The sequence below is a fragment of the Corvus brachyrhynchos genome, unplaced genomic scaffold (genome assembly GCF_000691975.1).
Source record: "Corvus brachyrhynchos isolate BGI_N302 unplaced genomic scaffold, ASM69197v1 scaffold542, whole genome shotgun sequence".
Lineage (NCBI taxonomy): Eukaryota > Metazoa > Chordata > Aves > Passeriformes > Corvidae > Corvus > Corvus brachyrhynchos.
In genome coordinates, this window is record NW_008236766.1 from 1,337,734 (window position 1) to 1,356,970 (window position 19,237).

At 39.3% G+C, this 19,237-nt stretch overlaps 1 protein-coding gene across 1 annotated transcript in view; it reads right to left on the reverse strand.

Annotated features, from left to right (window-relative positions):
- The window catches only part of DENND5A (DENN domain containing 5A), a 62,504-nt gene that overhangs the window by 41,456 nt on the left and 1,811 nt on the right, over nt 1-19,237 (reverse strand). The window contains exons 2-4 of the mRNA XM_008644872.2: nt 4,724-4,795; nt 4,015-4,124; nt 2,870-3,530 (exon numbers count right to left, since the gene is read on the reverse strand). Coding sequence (XP_008643094.2) covers nt 2,870-3,530; nt 4,015-4,124; nt 4,724-4,795 — 843 coding nt within the window. The remainder of the gene's footprint in view (nt 1-2,869; nt 3,531-4,014; nt 4,125-4,723; nt 4,796-19,237) is intronic.

The window sequence follows — 19,237 nt, forward strand, 5'->3', positions numbered from 1 at the left end:
CATCGTGGGACAAAAGAAGAATTTCCAGAAGCATCAAGTCAGAAACATGTCAAAGGAATCTCAAACCAAAACACTTTCACTGCCAAGTGAAGTTACTCCTACTCCAAGGATTGACTGAAACTTAAAACACTAAAAAAATTTGTTTCAAAAAGGATTGCACTCGGCAACAAATTCATGGAGAATCATCAACATATAATTATGAAAAGGTTTGGGTTGGAAGGGACCTCAAGATCATCTGGTTCCACCAGACCTCCAAGAGGTTTGGGGTTTGATTTTTATTTTGGTGGTGTTTCTTTATTTTGTGTGTTTGTTGTTGGGGTGTTTTTTCAAGTAAATCTTACAAATCTGCTGATGCTGACACATACTGTTCTAAATCTAAACCACCCAATGAGTATCATAATCTCATCTGACCTAGGAGAACAAGAAGTTATCTCAATCACCTCAGCTGTCATGGGTTTGAGCACTAGGAGATTTAGCAAACTCAAAGGACATTAGAAAACTTCGTATTTATATTCTGAAGGACAACCTAGACCTCACACTGGTGCGCATGCAAGAACATGAAAAAACCTTTACAAAAGTAAAGCAATTTCTGATTCCCCTTAGAACTGAGTGCACCATCACCTGTATCTCCATTCGACATTTCCTGTTTCACAAACAGCAAAAACCAGATGTTACTCAACCATACGGAAGAAACAGCAGAATATATTAGGAGCATATTCCAGTTGAAAAGAACAACTACAAAAGCAAACAAACAAAAACAAAACAAAACAGCACAGGGATGAAATCCCTCAGAAAGTCTTTAAGAGAAGCTACATTTCAAAAAAAATTGGCTGCTATTACTGAGAAGGCACTGCTGCAGGCAGTTCACTCAACCTGAGGGTCAAAAGTCAGCAAACAAATAACTAAAATTCTTTTTCTACTGAAGAAAGATTTTTTCAGCCAAAAACCAAGGTGAGATCTTGACAGAGACAAGACACCTCCATAAGGTACAACACAGCCCAACTCAGCCAGAGCTCGGGGTGAGGCAGGGAAACAGTGGACAGAAACTGTCCTAACTGATCCCTCATCCCTCTGAACTCCAAATGTCTGTGCCTGCAAACAAGAAACTCAATTGTTCCAGGGCTATTTTAAGATTCTTTAATTTGCCACTTATCAGACACCTGGAAAGGGCCCAAGACAGAAAGCTGAACCTACTAAAAGGGCTTGGAAAGAGAAGCCAGAATACAGTAGACGAGCCCAGAAGTGAGCTGAGCTCCAGCCTGGGACAAAAGAGCACTCCTAAGGCAATAGCCTGGAAAGAGAACCAGGAGCACTGTTCGCACATGGCGATGCACACATGGCTTTTCTGCAGAGCTTCCAACCCACCATGATTCCACAGGCACTGCTACAGGACAACACAGCCACACTCTTTTTCAGATGAAAGAGCTGATGTTTGATCCTCCACTGGTGGGACACAGGTATCCATATAAACAAACTCTCCCTCAATCTCAAATATATGAACATCTTATCTGTTTCTGGGGAAACCACAAAAGCTTGTCTGCTAGGCAAGTATTTCTAGATTTGCTATGAACAATAAGTAGAGCAATTTGGTTTTTAAATCCAAGAGAGTAACCACTACAGAGTTCAGTGAGTTTTTTTGACTGCATCTGAATTACTGCACAGTTTTTCTCTTGCAGTTCACAGTGTCTATACAATGAAACAACTGTGATGTAACACCCTGCTGCCATTACACACTTTTAATCACCCTGACTGTACACACAAATCCATCCTTGGCTTTAGTGTATGCACAGATCTTAACACACTTAACACAAAATCTGTATTTCATGCTTGGAGAAAGTTGCTGGTAACTGCAGGTTATCTTTTGTAAACAGTTACCATTTGTGTTGTACATATTTCAGCGACAGCTCAAGGGAAGAAAACACCAAAAACAAATTTCAATAACACCATGGATTAGCCCTGGTTTTGTGTTGGGGTCTTTTAGACTTCCTAACCATTACTATAAAGCAGTGTTCAAAATGCAGGCTGTCTGTTTAAACCACACCATTCAGAATGGGTGAGTCTGGACTAATCCTAGTCATCTTGGGACAAAAAAAAAAAAAAAAAAAGGTAGAGAAATTATATTCTGGCATAATCCCACACACTCTGTGTTAGAGCAACAGGATGCAGAGTAAGAAGGCCAGTATCCACAAATTTCAACACAGAAAATAGATACCACTCCCACACTACTCACTAATTGATGAACAAACTATTTCAGCTCAGCTGCTGCCTATGCTCTTCAAAGCAAGCTTTGGCTACGTGGCTTCAGCTATAACTGTTTCAAAGCCTGAACAGAGATTTGGGATTTGAATTCAGTCAAAACTTTTTTCAGGTACTTATCTTTCAAAGTAACAACTGAAATGTGACTTTGGGTACTCAAAGAGAAAATTCTATTTGCATGATTAACTCTTCTTCAGAACCAGATGTATAATTAACTGTGTATCTTCTCAAAACGCATGGCTGGTTCTGCAGAGATAGCAGGGAATTCAGCTAAGCAGTTAGACAGGAACATGGAAGAAGGCAAACTGCTCTATCCACTAGCACAGTTCCAGAGCCAACACTAAAGGGGTCAGCCAATCCATGAATAGAGGAGATTACGTGAAAACCCAGTTTTAAGTTTAGGTGTCTAACAGCAGCCAATGCAGCTCTCCTTACAACTCCAGTGCTTTTCTTTACATTAAGACCTGCACACAGATCAGCCAGACTGCATTAGCATACTCATGCCACTTTAATGCAGCTATTTTGTTGTTTGTATGGTTTTTAGAATTCAAGACACAATAAGACCTTGTGCCAGTACAACTACAAGATAAGAAAACAAAACCCAAGTACTCACGCTGTGAATAAAGCAGTATCTGAAACTCCAAAAGGGCACAGGTAAAGAGTTGAATCACATTTTCTACTCCAAGCAATTCAAAAACTTCTTTAACCGGAAAATCAAACAATGGTAGTTCACTGGTGCTTGGCCTCTGGCAGATAATTGGTCCATAAACACCTGAAAATTTTAATGACCTTCCTGCTGGAGGAAGAGGAACCTCATAGAGAATATTGTAGATGTAGCTTTCTAAAGGTAGTGGTGGCGGCTGAGGTGAAGTCACTGCTTGGTGAAGTTGTTCTAGAACTTTCTTACAAGCTTTCATGAAAGACATTGGAGTAATCAGACAAATGCACTTTGAGACATAGAGTGTGTCTCTGCTGATGTCATAGGAGTTAAATCGCTGTAGCTTTGAGACAGAGGTGCCATTGCAGTCTCCAGTACTGCTGCAGCTCTCCTTGTCGTTGGTGGGTGGAGTATGAAGAATGTCATATTCAGCATTGTGCATATGATACAACGTCTGCATTGCACTGCAGATCTGTTTGCTAGTGACTTCCTCAAAAAACGTGAGAGAAAATCCAAATGTCCGTGAGCCATCTTCACGAGTAATAATAAAAGAGTGGAATTGAGGTTCTCTGGAATCTGCTTGTGTCTTGAAAGCAAGCCCTTTAGGCATACACAGCTACAAAAAAGGGGAAGGCGAGATAATATCCATTAAAACACACTTTTCTCTGCCCCTGCCTCCAGCAGCATTGGTGAAAATGGGATTTAGAATCCACAGACTGCCATCACATTTCACTTTAAATTCTATTAAGTGTTACATTTCTGCACAACGCAGTGATATGGTTCTAAATCAGAAAAACAAAATAAATGTATCAAAAAGGCTGCATGCAATTTCTACTGAAACTCATAACCATTTTGTTACCAGCCTCGACAGGAATAAAATAATAAAATTCAAACCCAAATAAAGGAAAGTATTTTGGTCACCAAGACCAGACCTGACAGAGAAAAGTACTATATTTTATCTAAATTAAGATACACCACATTTGGTTAAATGGAAAAATCTTGCACAAAAAAAGATTCATTAATTGCAGACTGATTTATTTCTCTAATAATTCTCTAGAATGTAACCAAAAAAACCCCAAAAGCCATTAAGTGATACCGACCATTCCCACTGCATCCTGGTCAAAAGGGTTCCATTCAACATTCTCAGGATAGCGAGCAAGAACTTTGGATTTAAATGTGCGTCTTAACGGAGTCTGTTCAAAGTTCTCCCCTGCAGATGAAAGAAGAATACAGAAGTAAGTATTTCATTCCCTTTTTGAGCACAAACAAGGCCAAAAAGCAGGACATCAGCAGGTAGATGCGAGGATAAGTGAATTAAGGACACACTCCTTTTAAGAGAAACAGAAAAAGCAAGACAGTTCGTTAGCGTATGGTCAGACTGCAGATATTAGCAAGGATTAGCATTGTAACATTTCTGTGTCATTAAGTATCTGTGCTTTTCCTTAAGTGTGACAAGCTTGAGATTGTGGTCACGACAGCAATTCTCTAAGCCACTCTTCAGATATTTCTGATTCTCGTCGAAACATAGCTAAAGCTTCAGTTTCAGCGCAATGTCGTTACTGAAGAAAAGCACAAATAGACAAAATGCAGAGATGATGCAACTTTTAGGTAGACACAGGAGTGACATCATGAGATCTCTTAATTTCGTTATAAAGACTCAGGAAAAAAGATAACCACCATCTATTGCAAGAGGTTAGCTGTGAAGGAAGAGTCTAGAAGGTTAGAAGATCAAGAACCACATAAATGTCCATGAAGAAAGAGTATCAGATGAACAAAGAGGTTTTTTTTTCCCCACACTTTTTCCTTTACCTTCTGTTGCACTTGAAATGAAACGGCTGCCACCATCTCGGGTTTTAGAGGCCTGTATATACTGGCATAAAGCTATATAACAAATAAAAACAACACTGCATTATACATTTCATACCGTTGACTGCGATCATGTCACTAACACATACCAGGAAAACAATACAAATACCCAGAATCAGCATGCATCAGTAGACAGTCTACTCTCCTAATATGCTTTATACATATATATACACAACTTATACAAATTTCTCATTTTATGTACATATTTCTAGAAGGAGACAATCAGTATGTAAGAGAAGCTCATTGTTCCTGTACACACAACCAGAATACTGACGCAGCAGTAGGAACTAGATGACTGTGAAATTAAAGTTTTACATGTTAACTACAAAACATTCCCAAAGGGCAGATGATGAAACTGACCCCAGGGACAAGACCATTTCAAGGCCTTTAGAATTGTATGAATTTAAGTGGCATGGTCCAACTTTCCACAGGTGCGATCCATACACTAGACTGGCAGAAAGTCTTGTGTAGAAGCTCTTAAATTTCCTCTTGGAGCAACAACGGCTCATTGTGATAGCAGAGAACTTTCTGCAATAAATATTCTAAGTGTGAGCAGTTGCTTTAAAAAAACAAAAATGTACAACTGCGTATCTTAAAATAAGCTTAGCTATATTACTAGAATGCAATTAGCTACACGAGCATGCAGCTGTTGACAGCTGCATTAACAATCAGGCACAATTGCATGAAATCATATGCTTTAAATAAACAGAACTATTTCAGCAACACCTGCAAAAGAGAAAACACACTCCAACTCCTCTCTTGTTTTCTTACATGCAGCAATTACATGGCAATAGAGATTGATTTTGGAATTGGTTGGGTTTGTTTTGTACTTTTAGAGTAATATTTGAAGTTCAATTTCAAAGCCAAGTTAGAATCTTTATTTGGCACAACACTTACTTCCACTCAGTAGCCATAGACAGAGATGGTTACAGCACTGCCTGTCCACAGTACAGAACCTAACACATTACACCAAAAACCAAACAGTGTTTCCATTGAATGCTTAACAAGTCTTTTGACAGCTGAGAAGCCTGGTAACTCTGGATTTTCTTTAAACTAAGTCTTAAATATTATCTCAGACAGGGAACTTACCCTGAATCAGGACCTAGGACAGGTCTTGCAATACCCAAAATATTCACACCTATTTTGCTAATTCTCTGCATTTTAGCACTCAAATTGAAGAAGGTATTGTTTTTATTATTTGTCTGAAAAAGCAACAGCTCAGCTGATTTTCATACAAAACCACACAATACATTATTTATCAATCTGTTCAATGATACAAATCAATAATGCCATCATTCAGAAAGAAAAAAAAAGTGTGTATTTGGGGAAATCTGAAACATATAGAGACGAATATTTGGGAAAAACCAGGAAATGACTTCACTGAAATATAACCATCTTGTGAAAGAGTAGAGCCAAAGATAGAAAAGATAACAGCATTTCCGCAGCTAAAACAACCATAAAAGATGAAAATAAGCATTTAAAGAAACTTTCAATCTCCCAGAAAGAAAAATGGATATAATGCCATATCTCTACTGACACAAACATACATTCAAGTGAAGTCAGTCCTCTGTAAAAAGCTTTTAAAAATATGTCAGGAGATTTAACACACCTACTATTTTCTATATTTACATCTGTGCAGATGATGTAATGTCAACTTTTAGATAATTGAGGAAAAACCTCAGACATGTACTAAGCTGTTTTGTTCCTTGGCTGGTTTTTTTTTATCTTCCACATACATAGAAGAGAGAAAATATATGAAGGCCAAATTTTCTCCTGAACTTGGAAACCACACAGCACAATCACTGGGTTCACCTATGTGCAAGGCTGTACGTATTTTGAAAATAAAAAGAAAAATCTGACTTGAAGACCTTTCCACTGAGATTATTAACACTGCAAAATACATGATGCTCTCTTCCCTTACAATTAAAAACCCCAAACCCTAACAAACACTGAAAGGATGTTTGCCTATTTAAAGAAGCCTTGCACCATCTCCCAAGAGACATTCTTGCCAACACACTCTTAAAACTTGTTAGAGCTGGAGTCTGTCTGTAATTTAATGAAAGGACTAAAATTGATTTCTGGAAACCACCGAGTCCTGATCCAGACAAATGTAAGGCAACTCTCACAGGCCTTGCTGCCATCCATCAAGGCACTCAGCTGTTGCACAGATGCTGCTCTTGCCAGAGTGCCTCAGTAGTGCCCTTCTCTTGTCTCCACACTTCCCTGCTGGAATGCTGGCTGCCAGCTCAGCTCCCATTTCCAGCTACCTCTTTTGGGAGAGCCTTCACGCTCGGAATACCGCACACTACTGCCTGGACCTTCAGACTGGGCCATGCTGGCTTCCAAAGATACTGATTCCAACAAGGCAGGGAATGTCAAGGGACAGCTCACCAACACTGGAAAGTCAGCCCAGGTGTGATCTGTGCAACTCCAGGACACTGGACACCCTGTTTTCTTGCCATTACAAGTAATGGGAACCTAAGCACCAGTACTTCCATTGCCTGGGCTCCCCCTTCTCTCCTCTCTAGTGATTGTCACTAGACAGCTATCAGCAGTGGGGAGGGGGAAAATCCACAAACACTATTTGCTTATATCCAGAGGCAAAAAGCAATTAACCCTAAATTTCTAAATTTACTATCAGCCTCAAACACAGACACCCTGCTCCAACAAAACACCAACTGCAGGACATCTCCAGCAGGCAAAAATAACCCAAGGTTTTGAGATCTGTCTCCGTGTGAATTACAGAGTCACAGAATTAAAAGGATATTCTGAGTTGGAAAGGACCCACAAGGATCAATGAGTCCAACTCTTAAGTAAAGGGCCATACAGGGATTAAGCCACATCCTTCATGTTATTAGGACCATGCTCCAACCAACTGAGCTAATCTTGGTTTCCTTCAGTTAGCTGATTAATTCAGTACTAATTGAATCTGTTTTGATAAAAACAGTGAAGAGCAATTTTAGCAAATGCAAGAGACCAACCCACCAGCAGAAATGCAGTATTCTGCAACTGAGAAGATGAAGGCATAAGAGGAAATGAACTTATAAAAATATGATGTATCCCGTAAGTTTATATAGACAGCAAGTCCCCACACTTAACAGCTATCAAAGGACTGCTATCATCAGATCATGCTTTTCACATGGTTTCTCTCCTTTAGCAGAAGTAATGGCTAGAAAATACTTTCCTTATCCAAGTTACAGTAGAGAGGTCTTTAAAAATTATTTATCTGTAAATAATTTCTTTCTTTTATACAAATTCCATGTAAAAGGGAAACTTCGGGGGTTTTTAATGGAACACAGTATTGCCCACTGAAGACTAAAGAGGTCTTTCAAACACCACTGATGTTCCTCACACATTTACCATGCAGGTGTTTGTTATATCATAGGAAAAGCTCTACAAAAATCAAGATGCAAACTGTCCCACAGACTGCAAAGTTGCAACTACCTCAGATTGAAATCGGAATCAATGATCAGCTACAACTACAAGACTATTTGTCAGGAAATGTCAAATGACATATGAAATCCATAAATACTCAGCAATACTTCAGGAAGTTTCAGGCCAACATGCTTCTCAACATCAAACCCTCCAAACAGTAAGAATCCCATTGCATTTTGCAATGTAAATAATATAATGAAAACACAGAGAAATATAATTTCACCAGGCACAATACAAATCCACAAGCACCAGTTTAGTGCAGCCCTGGCACTGCACCCAGCAGTGAATGACAGTGAAACAGAGCATCTCAGAATTTCTTTGTCATTGGAAAAAAACCACCCCCTGTGGCATCCCACTCAAAATAGGATCAGTGAAACAATTTGGATTAAAAACAAACAAATAGAGAATAAAGAAGGGGTTAACAAAGATTAACACTTCACTAATCCAGTTCAGCCACACAAACATCTTAATTAGCTCATGGTGATCCCCCAAAACAGGAGGGAAGCAAAGAGTAAACCGCAAGCACAGAGGTTCTGAAACAGGTGAGCTGAAGAAAACATGGATTAGAGTTTTAGTACCTGCTAACTTCTGAAGCCACCCCTCCTCCTGAGGCCCAGCTCCCTACCTGCTGGCTCCTGCCATGCCAGGTAATAGATTTTTCAACACCAGCAACCACCACCTGGCTCTGGTAATCTCCTGTTTTTCATACTTTATCAACCCTCCCCATTAAACATGATACTTCCCTGCTGTCCTGGAGATGGCTGAGCACCTACCTGCCCACGGCCAGTGGTGAATGAATTCCTTTTTTGCTTTGCTTTACCTACTAAGCTCTTTTTATCCCAACCTGAGGGTTTTCCCACTTTTACACTTCTGATTCTCTCACCCATCCCACAGGAGGGGAGTGAGAGGCTGTGTGCGGCTGAGTTAAACCACACCACCGTGTAATTTAAGAAGACATGCATAAAAGACTTAAGTTATTAAAGTCAGCTTGCTGATCAAAAGGGAAGTCCCCAGCTAGACACAACCTCTGAGGAAGTCTCCCTGGCTGAAGGATGACTGCAGACTTGGCCTGGCTCTTCCTGGACAGGCAGAGCTCAGCTGAGAGCAGGTAATTCTCCAACGCCTCCCTCTCACATCTTCTCAGTAAAATGAACCTGACGGACTGAACTGTGTGCATAAGGCAAACTACAAACCTGCTCAAGATGACCAAAGAGTTGAAACATGTTACATTTAGTTGGAAGATCTAGTTAAAACCAGCCCCTTTTCATAGCTGTGTGGGAGCCCACATTGCTGATCTAACAGCCACCTAATACCATTTGCAGTGTATGGAGCCATGATGGGCCTTCAGTTCTAACTTCATTTACACCACCTTAAATTATGCTGGCCTACATATCTGTAATTTGGACTTCGTAATTACCAGCACATTAGAACAGCTAATGCATGCAGTGCAAGTATCCTACGCTGAACTAACAAGTACACCTAATTTTATCAGCACCTTCCTGAGTCACCTAACACTGAACATAAGCCATATCACCATAGATTTGTAGTGGATGCTGGAAACCTCCCTGGCTCTCATTTTTATGCTGCTCCCTCTTCTTACCTGTGTTACTTCTCTTGCTGCTCCACCTATGAGCGGAGGACAGCGGTGTCTGTCTCTTGGTTTGATGAGCTTCCAACCTATGCAGGACAGCATTGCTTTGGAAGTCTCTGCATGAAGCTATCCATATCAATGGATATGACTTTTTTATAAGATTATAATGAGGGAAAAAAGTTCCAGAAACTAAAATTAAAACATTCAATTCAAAACCTGCAAATGCCATCTACCAAGCTTTCCCCAGCTTTGAGCGGGAATAAAAAGAATGAACTCTGAAGGTCTAATTTTAGCTCCTTCCTGATTTACCCAGAGAAAAATATGATTCACTGCCTTATGCATTCCTCTTCAGGAAAAGAAACAGGAAAAAAGGGTCTTCCCAACACAGTAATAAGAAAAATTGTTAGGTTATACAACTTGCAGATTCACCTACTTATGACCTTGCATAGATGCAACATGTATCCACATGCATGGCTTGCAAGTTTCTAATGCACATTCCCAAGAACACTTTCACATGATTCTAACAATTCAAATTTCCCTGCTGACTAGTTTGCTTCTTTGTAAGAATGCTTTTTATTCTGGATTTTTGCCTTCATATCTCAGTCATTCTTCTCTGTAAATCCCACACTGCCATGAAGAGTTTCCATTTACATACTAGAACAGTGGCTTAAGTTGTCTTTAATGAGAAAGGGCAAGCTTGATTAATACAAAGTCAAGGATACTTGGCAAACAAAACCTTTTTTAAACTGAATCATGGCCTTTTGTACATGCTGTCAATTTACTATTCAGCTTTAATATTTAGCAAGTGACTGCAGTGCTGCAACTCTAAAAATTATGCAAGACTAAGAACTGTACAAGAATGTATTCTCCCTGCATACCAGCTAAAAAAGAAGTCTTTGAGCAGCTATTTCAAATGTAGACCAGCTCAATTTTCCCTCTATGGCAATAGAAAGCAAGTCAGAAGAGGCTACCCTGGTTATCAGAAAAAGTGCCCCATAAACAAACTAAATGGTGCTGCAAGACTGATTTTAAAGCATCATTAATATTGACACCTTCGTTTGTTCATCGAGTCCACTCATCTGCTCAAAATAATTACAGAACAAAGATCCAGAAAGCTCAACTGGTTGTGATTAAGTGGTTTGCTGCTTCCACCCTGCCAGGCAGCTTCTTTCTTTAAATTCCTGTGATACAGCCTGTTATTAATTCAATTCATTCTGTCTTGGTGTACATTTATTGTATACATGACATCTTCAAACAAAAAATTCTTAGATAGCATGCAATTAAAACATTAACTTTTTATTTTCCACATAGAGACACTTACTGGAATCTTTCAGCATACAGAGCTTTGTATCAATTTCTGCTGTCACTAAAATGAATGTCTTGAACTAAATATAAAACAGCTTCAACATGAAACAGTCATATTGCTGTAATTAACAAATGAATAAGAACAATGAGAACTTGTACCAGCAACAGAAACTGTGAGCCATACACTTAGGGCAGCTTTCCTGTACTACTCAGCACAGAGAATCCAGAGAAACTGGATTTAGGATTGAGAAGATCCTACAGAACCCTACAACCATACCCTCTACCTCTGCACTTTCTGCACCACAGTTCAAAGAATCTGATAATGGTGGGAAGCCTCCAAACTTGTGCCGGGTGGGGGACTGGAGACTGAGCCGACCATGACAGACAAAGAGCAGAGGTTGTCACAACTGAGGGCTGCAAGTCAAAAGTCAAACGAGGGGATTTGAACAGCACCTGAACAACAAACACCATTCAGAAAATAGCCTAATTCTACCCTGCTTCAAATTAAAAAATGCTATATAGCACAAAGCCACCTTTCAGAGAAAAAGGTCATCATAGATTATTTTCAAAATGTCCTTTCTCATTCTTGGGTTTTGGGTGAAAACTTTTTAAGCGCAAAACCATGCCTGTCAAAGGACCTAACACAAAGGAAAAAAGTTTCCAAAGATAAATTGTATCTTAGTCCAAAAGATACAAGTAACACTTAGACTGACGTTAATCCAAAACCAGCAGCTGATGTCATAAACAGCAACAGGATTCCCAGTTCAGCCAGCAAACATCCCCAGTACACGAAATAAGGCTACAGATATTACAGTAAATAATTATGTTTATCAAATATAAAATTACTTCAGCTCCAAAATTCATGGTCCAAGTCTAAATAAAAATAGTTGGCTGGCAAAACAGATAGTGTGTGCACACACTTCTGGAATCCACACTCTAGAAAAGATGAAAGTACAGAGTAAATAAAAGCAATTGGGGGCGGGGCACTGGAGGAAAGAGATAGTATGTGCACTTAGAGATTTGAGGACTTCTTGATATGTCAAACTGACAGATGACCAGCAGCTGGCCTGGTTACATTGTGAAAGCAAACACAGGTGCTTAAGATGCATGGAGGGACTGAAAGACAGTCAAGCCAAGAATCAGTATCTTAAAATTAAAGGCAAAAGAGTTTGGTTAAAAATAAGACTTGCCCTATTTTAACTTGCCAACAGAAATGGTAAAATACTCTATTTTCAAGTCCTAAGAGAAAAATGGGATAATCAAACAAGTAATTAAATTATATGGTCTGGACCATAGTAGATGTGAAATGAGATGGCAATCTGTTGACTCAATCTAGCCTTTAAAAAACATAGAAGAAAAAAAAAAAAGGCAAAAACCCTAGACCAAGCCTTCTGGAGAGCAACAAACACCACTCTGATTTTTCAGAACCCCCTATTCTAATATTAAAGAAAAATCCTTTCAATACATACACAGAGAGCTATTAATACAGTACGAATTAGACAAGGTTTACTTTTAAAACAAAGCAGAAAAACTCTCTGATTCCTTCTTTAACAAATATTAAACCATATATAACTGGAGAAAAAAAAAACACCTCCCTACAATGCCGGAAATAAACATCCAAAGTTTGGCAGACTAAGGTAAGAAATTCATTATACAAGAATTCTTGGAATAAAAACCATGATTCAAGAAAAGCTGCAGCTGCCAAATCTGTAAGCAAAGAGCCACTTCATCAATAGACAAATGCTTTCAGATTATGACTTGCTTCCTTCCTTCCAGTTCCTCCTCCTTAAACAGACCTGCACGTAGCTCTCATTAGAGAGTACTCCCTTCTCCAGCAAACCTCTTGCTCAGATATACACAAAGATGAATTCTTCCCTTTTATCCTGAAACACATAAACCCTCTGTCCCACACTCCCCATCCCCCTTCCCCCATTGGCAAGACCACCTGGCAAAGCAAAAGCTGAAGTGGTGCTTAGACCACTTAATTTGGTACTGGAACTGGGACTTGAACACTTTTTAAAGCAGGTTAAATTATCCACATGAGAAAAATCTTCAGGGTCACTTTCACTCGACTGCAGCCCTGGAATCAGGTGTTTAAACCACTGTCTGTAGCAGCCATCATCCCACTGGATTTGTAACAGATCTACCACCTACGATTCTCACAGCTGGGACTTCCTCTGAAACCTTCATTATAAAAGTTACTGTTCCACTTTCCATGCCAGAAAACCTTGAAGGCAAAGCAAGTTCACTGTCTGCCTTTCTAAAACAAAGGTGCAAATAAGAGATACAAACACACAGGTATGGATCCCAAGGGCAAGTGAAATGCGTGTGGATGGAGTGCCATCCTTCCTCTGGGAAAGCTGAAGGACTTGCTTTAGAGGAAGCAGAGAAAAGACAAAGAAAATAAACAGTCATAAAAGGCTCTGATTTTTTTTTCCTGTTTGTCATCTAGGGAACCCATACTTGCTTGTAACAATCCCTCATCCCAATCCAAGGAGAACATACTCCTTTGAACATTCAACTGACAATACAATTCCTCCTACTGCAGACTTTTAAAAAGTGAGAAAGACAAAAAAGAGAGTTAACTCTAACCTGTTGACTGTTAAAGGTCCTGTTGTTCCCCCATTTTCTTCTGATTTCCAAAATTCAAGAATAGTAATGTTTCAAAAATCGTAACACAAAGAAACTCACTGTGAAATTAAATAAAAAACAAGAGGTCATTTTGCTAACTGGATATTCAGTGTAAACTCTGCCTGATACAAGTAATCTCTTGATCGTTCATTCCTTTGATAGGTAAATTCTTCCAAGCCCTTTATGGCAAAGGAAAATCTAGGAGTTAATAGATACCCATTCATCATTTAAGTTTCAGCATTCATCCAGTTGATAACAAAACATATTGCCACACACACACTCTGGAATTGTTTCAAATGCTGCAACAATGAATTTAAAGCACCACAGAAAAACAGCTGAGGCCATCTGCATTCTGTGATTGTAAGGTCAGGAAACCAAAAGCTTTTGTTTTTATTGTTCTGGTACTGTTTCAAGGAAGGCGGGAAGAGGTGGGACAAGGAACTGGCAGGACAGGGTAGTGGAAGAAGAAACCAACAAGAATTTAAAGCAGCTTTAAGAAAAATAAACAAGAAAAAGTCCTCATCTTGCATCTTTAAAAGCATCCTAAACATTTTTCTTTCCTGCAGTTTTTCTTTTTGTACTCCTTTGTATGCAATACAGGAAGGCAGATGGACAATATAAAATACAACGTATTTTAATCAAGACTGTCTGGCAGAAATTTTCAATGAAATGATCTTAAAACCAGAATTGTTTTACTCAACCACTTTTCTGCTCTAGCCCAAGCAAAAAGACTTAGAGAAAGATATTTAGGTCTGTTTCCAACTAAACAACAGAAGCAGGCCTCAGAATTTCAATGACAGGCGTGCTCTCAGCCATGGGGGTCAGGGGGGACACGCTGTTTCCATTACACAATAGATGTGGAATATGTGCAAACAGAAGACACTAAGAAAGGAAAGGGGTGGCTTACCTTCAGAATAGAACACAGTTCTTTTACATGTACTAGAAATATACAAGAGAAGTGGAAACAAGCATATTTTAAGCATATTTAATATAGAAACCAGCTGTTCTCCTCTTGCCCCCCTAAGACTGGCAGATCCAGTGGGACTCATCAGGAAGGCCTGAGCACGGACCATTCCAAACAACTCTTCCCAACAACCATGGTCTCTTTTCAGTGACACATCCCACCCAGTTAAACATCCCTACTTTTTGTGCTCCCACAGGCTTCTGCTCTGAGGGCTGATGAAAACACATCTGCGTAAAAGCACAAGGATCAAATCTTTCTGAAACACTTGTCCAGTCCTTCAACCAAGTATTTCCATTCTTTTAGGACACCACTGAAGTTTTCCATTAAAAAGGAAAAATGTATTTTAAAGAACACGTGAAGTCTTTCAGCAGGTTTCAGTAACATACAGAGGTCACAAAAATACAGAAGGATCAGCTGTATTGTCATTTCAGTATACCAGTCCTGGCCAGTATGCTTCACTTTACTACCTAACCTTTGAAAATAGTGTTTTGCAGTAACCTGCCTTAATAAGTACTGCTCCCTTTCCAAATAAAACAAAAAATGTCCTGTAAGAAAGTCAAGTTGCTTGATAGGAGTGATTTCTAATCACAGAAAATTAATCAGATGTGCTGACAGTTTGGTCAACAGATAAGACAAACTCCAAAGTTTATCTCTGCTCTGGCTATATCCTTCCTTATCTCACCACCCATGCCTCGTAAGCTCTCTTCCTTTTACATGTAAGCCTATCGAGCTATCAAGCTCACCTTTCTTCTCCACAAGGCAAGATTCATATTTGGTCAAAAAAAACCCTCATGTTTTCAACATGAAAATCCAATTAGAACAGGAAGAGTCAAAGTTCAGTACTTTTATCCAATCCTGAAAACACAAAGTCTCAGGCCCAAGATAACCGTGTATCACCACTGTGATCACGGTTATAAATAAAGACCTCAGTAAGGACAGGAAAGAGAAACAACTTACACTTAGATTGCTCTGCACTGCCATAAAATCTCTGCCAGATGAATTCTGAGAAACGACCAAGATACTGATAAACAGAAATTTTACCAGTCTTCAGCAAAACTGCTGAAGGAGTCACTTCACATTTCAATTTTAAAAGCAGTTTACTTGACATTTCCCAGAACTCACACATAAAAAGAGACAGAAAGGGACATGACAGCCTTATGCTGGCACCAACCTTGTTGACTTATGGGACTTACTCTTCCCCAATGCAACTCTGATGGCAGCTCAGTGGGACATTGCTGGGCTTGAGGGCCAAAATTAGGAAACAACAGTTGGCAAGGGAGCTTCCTGAAAGTAGCAAGTTAAGGAGGAATAACAAGTAATATATGCAAATGGTAGAAAAGCTCCTAAAAGTTGATGCTTGTACTGAGAAAAAAAACCTTCCAAACTCATCTGAAGCCATGTGAAAGAGTATCTGTTTCTGTAAAACCAACCTTTTTTCCTCACTCAGATACTGAAATGCCGCTTTCTCTGAAAAGGTTGCTTTTGCCTGCCATGTTATCTGTTTCCAGATCGCTTACCCATGAAATGAGATAAAGTTTCTTTCTCAAAATGCTTCAGTATCCATATGTAAATGACTCAATACATATGTACACATTGTACCTGACTGTGGATGATCATACAACCATAAAAAATCCCCAAAAAACCTAAATAAAAAAGTCAATATTCTACACTTCTACAGGAAAGTTTGAAACCAATGGCCTCTTGCCCATCAAACCATAAGCAGAGCAGCATTTTCCTGGAAAGACTAAGAAACATGCCTTGAGCAGAAGCACTCCAAGTAAATGCTACATCATACAAGTAGTATACAGTTTGTGCTGGAATGCTCAGTAATTTCTCTGTGCAATAATGTTTTAAGCCTCACATGGATAACATTCCAGCTCTCTGCAAACTTGAGTACAAACCACAAATCTGAAATGGTTGTCAAGAAATTGAGAGAGTAATTACTGCACAGCGTGCATCAGTAAGTAATTGCTTCTGACACTGTCACTTCATATGCATCATTTCTGCTACATGAGCCCTGCAGGTTAGTGGGAATTCAAAAGATAAGTATGAGAAGTCATTACCAAGAACACTCAAGTAGGACTTCCCTAAGACAAAAGGCAGATAAAAAACAGTTGTGGTGTTTTGTAACCTCAGAATTGATAATTTGAAGAATTGGGGAAAAAGTTATCTGCAAATGGCAGTATTTCCCATACAATCCACTCAAGAGCTCTTTGCATGGCCTCTCTTGCAAAATAAACTACAAAAATTCCCAAAAACAACAGGAAAAAAAACCCTAACAACAAAAAACCCCTAATGAACAAAAAGCAAAATCAAGCCATCTTTGTACACCCTGCCTTAGTAAGTTGAAATTCCTATGGCTTTTTTAAAAGGCTTAAAAAACCAGAAATTCCTATGGCTTTTTTAAAAGGCTTAAAAAAACAGAGTTGTAAACTTTAGCCCTTTAGACACTGGTAAACTTCAGCTCTTTAGACACTGCTTTAGCACCTTAAATTTTTTCTCAAATCAACAACTTGTAACCTTTCTCCTCCCCCACAGGTTGCCAAAGAGCCTTCCAAGTAAACCAAATTTATAACTGAATATGTAAGGATGGAAGACTGAAGAGTTTTGTGGGTTTTGAGGGGATTATTCTGTAAAGCATATAGCTCAATTTGACCTAAAATACGAATATGATAAGGACAAAATTGGCATTACAGAAACATCACCAATAAACTGTGGCTTCAAATGTAGTTCAGTAAAGTACAGCTGCTTCCCCCTTACATCAGCTCTGCCATTCTTTATTCTACATATCAGCTACCCTAGCACGTCTGCCTCAGTTCCCAAAGAGACAAAAGACCTTTTTGGCACTCAAACATGGCAAACAGCTCCAGCTTCTAGGGGAAAAGATAGAGGGGGTAGGGAAGAGTGGAATAAGCTATTATCTGGATTAAAACGTTTCACATGTGCCCATGTAAATCCATCCAAAAGTTGTTGCTATCTGCTGCCTGCCCACAGTGACCTGTGTGAAACAACGCGTGGTGTGAGCCTTGGCAGCACTGGAGACGCCTCCCACGGAGTGAACACCTCGGTCAGCAATCCCAGAGAAGCAAAGGAACGGAAAAACCTCCCTTTCAGTCCCAGAATAAATCCCCAAGGGAAGAGGCACACCGTTGGGAACTGTGGGAAGCTAGCAGGGATACCATCCACATGGACAAAGGTGGGGGGGAGGGAGCCACCAAAAACAAAACGCCACAATCACAGAACAATTCAGCCTTTGGTAAGACCAAGCAATGGCTCCCACCATTCACTTTGGCAGCAAGTGCTGGTACTACCACCATAGGGAAGATAAAGAAATTTACTCACACCCTATTTACCCAAAGAAAAAACAGTATTGCAGAAGGGCTCTGCTGCAAGAATCACAGCTGGCTCCAACCCCAAATGTCTTAATTCCAAGATTAAAATGCCCAAAAGAGGAAAATACGGAACAGGTCAAATGTCAGTCATAAAATTATATCTGCTAATTTAAATTAAGTTTCCTTTTCTTCTTCCTCCTCTTCCCCTTTCGCTACCCCTTCCAAATACCTTTGCAGCAAAATAAAAGCCTGCAAGTATTTAAGCATGTTGAACTTGGAAACTAACACAGGTGCTGATAACAACATTATTTCATGGACTTCTACAATAGAACTACTACACTAATTCCAAAACACTAAGCAATTTGTTGGCACACATATGTGGCCAATGCCTTCAATCATTTCATCACATCCATATTTTTTTAAGTTTATATCGATACAGAATTCCATTAAAACAAACTCTACCAATGCATGAAGGCAAGCTGTCATTTTAAATCTGAGGCCAACAAAATATAAAAATAATGACACTTCAATTACAGACAGAGAAATTAGGTGAGACAACATTTCTGTTTTCCTGGTGAGGAGAAACACGTTCTTTAATATGAGATTGTCAGAATAATTTTGAGTGGAGCTAGGTGAATACCATACACCAGGTATCATCTTCTTTTCACACACCAGCAGTAATCAAGTGGCTCCTGTGCCAGCACAGAGATGCCTTACTCATAATCAGTCATGTTGTGCTACATAATCTACATGCACAAAGACCTTGCCTCAACAGGATTAAAAACAAAATACAAAAAAAGAGGGTATGACAGAGGAAGAACAATTTAAATGGTATCATATCATCATATAAGAGAGTGAAAGCAGATCTAATATGAACTCTGAAAAGGCTCATGAGGGGTCTCTACAGGAAAGATATTTCCTGGACAAATAGGCTTCACCTAACACTATTTTCATTCTCCTCTAAGGATGAAGCTCATGATCAGATGGACAACTCAAAGCACCATGATAAGGACTTGAGCAAAGGAACACAAGTCCATATACTGAATAAATTAATTTTTGGATCAAACCTTAAAGAAACTGTTCAAACTAGGAAGAAAGGCGGGATAAAAAGTACAGGTGACAGACTAGTCACTGATTTTACCCTTCTTTTTTTAAAAACAATCCTATTATTAAATCACCAATCTTTTCTTCACAGATCA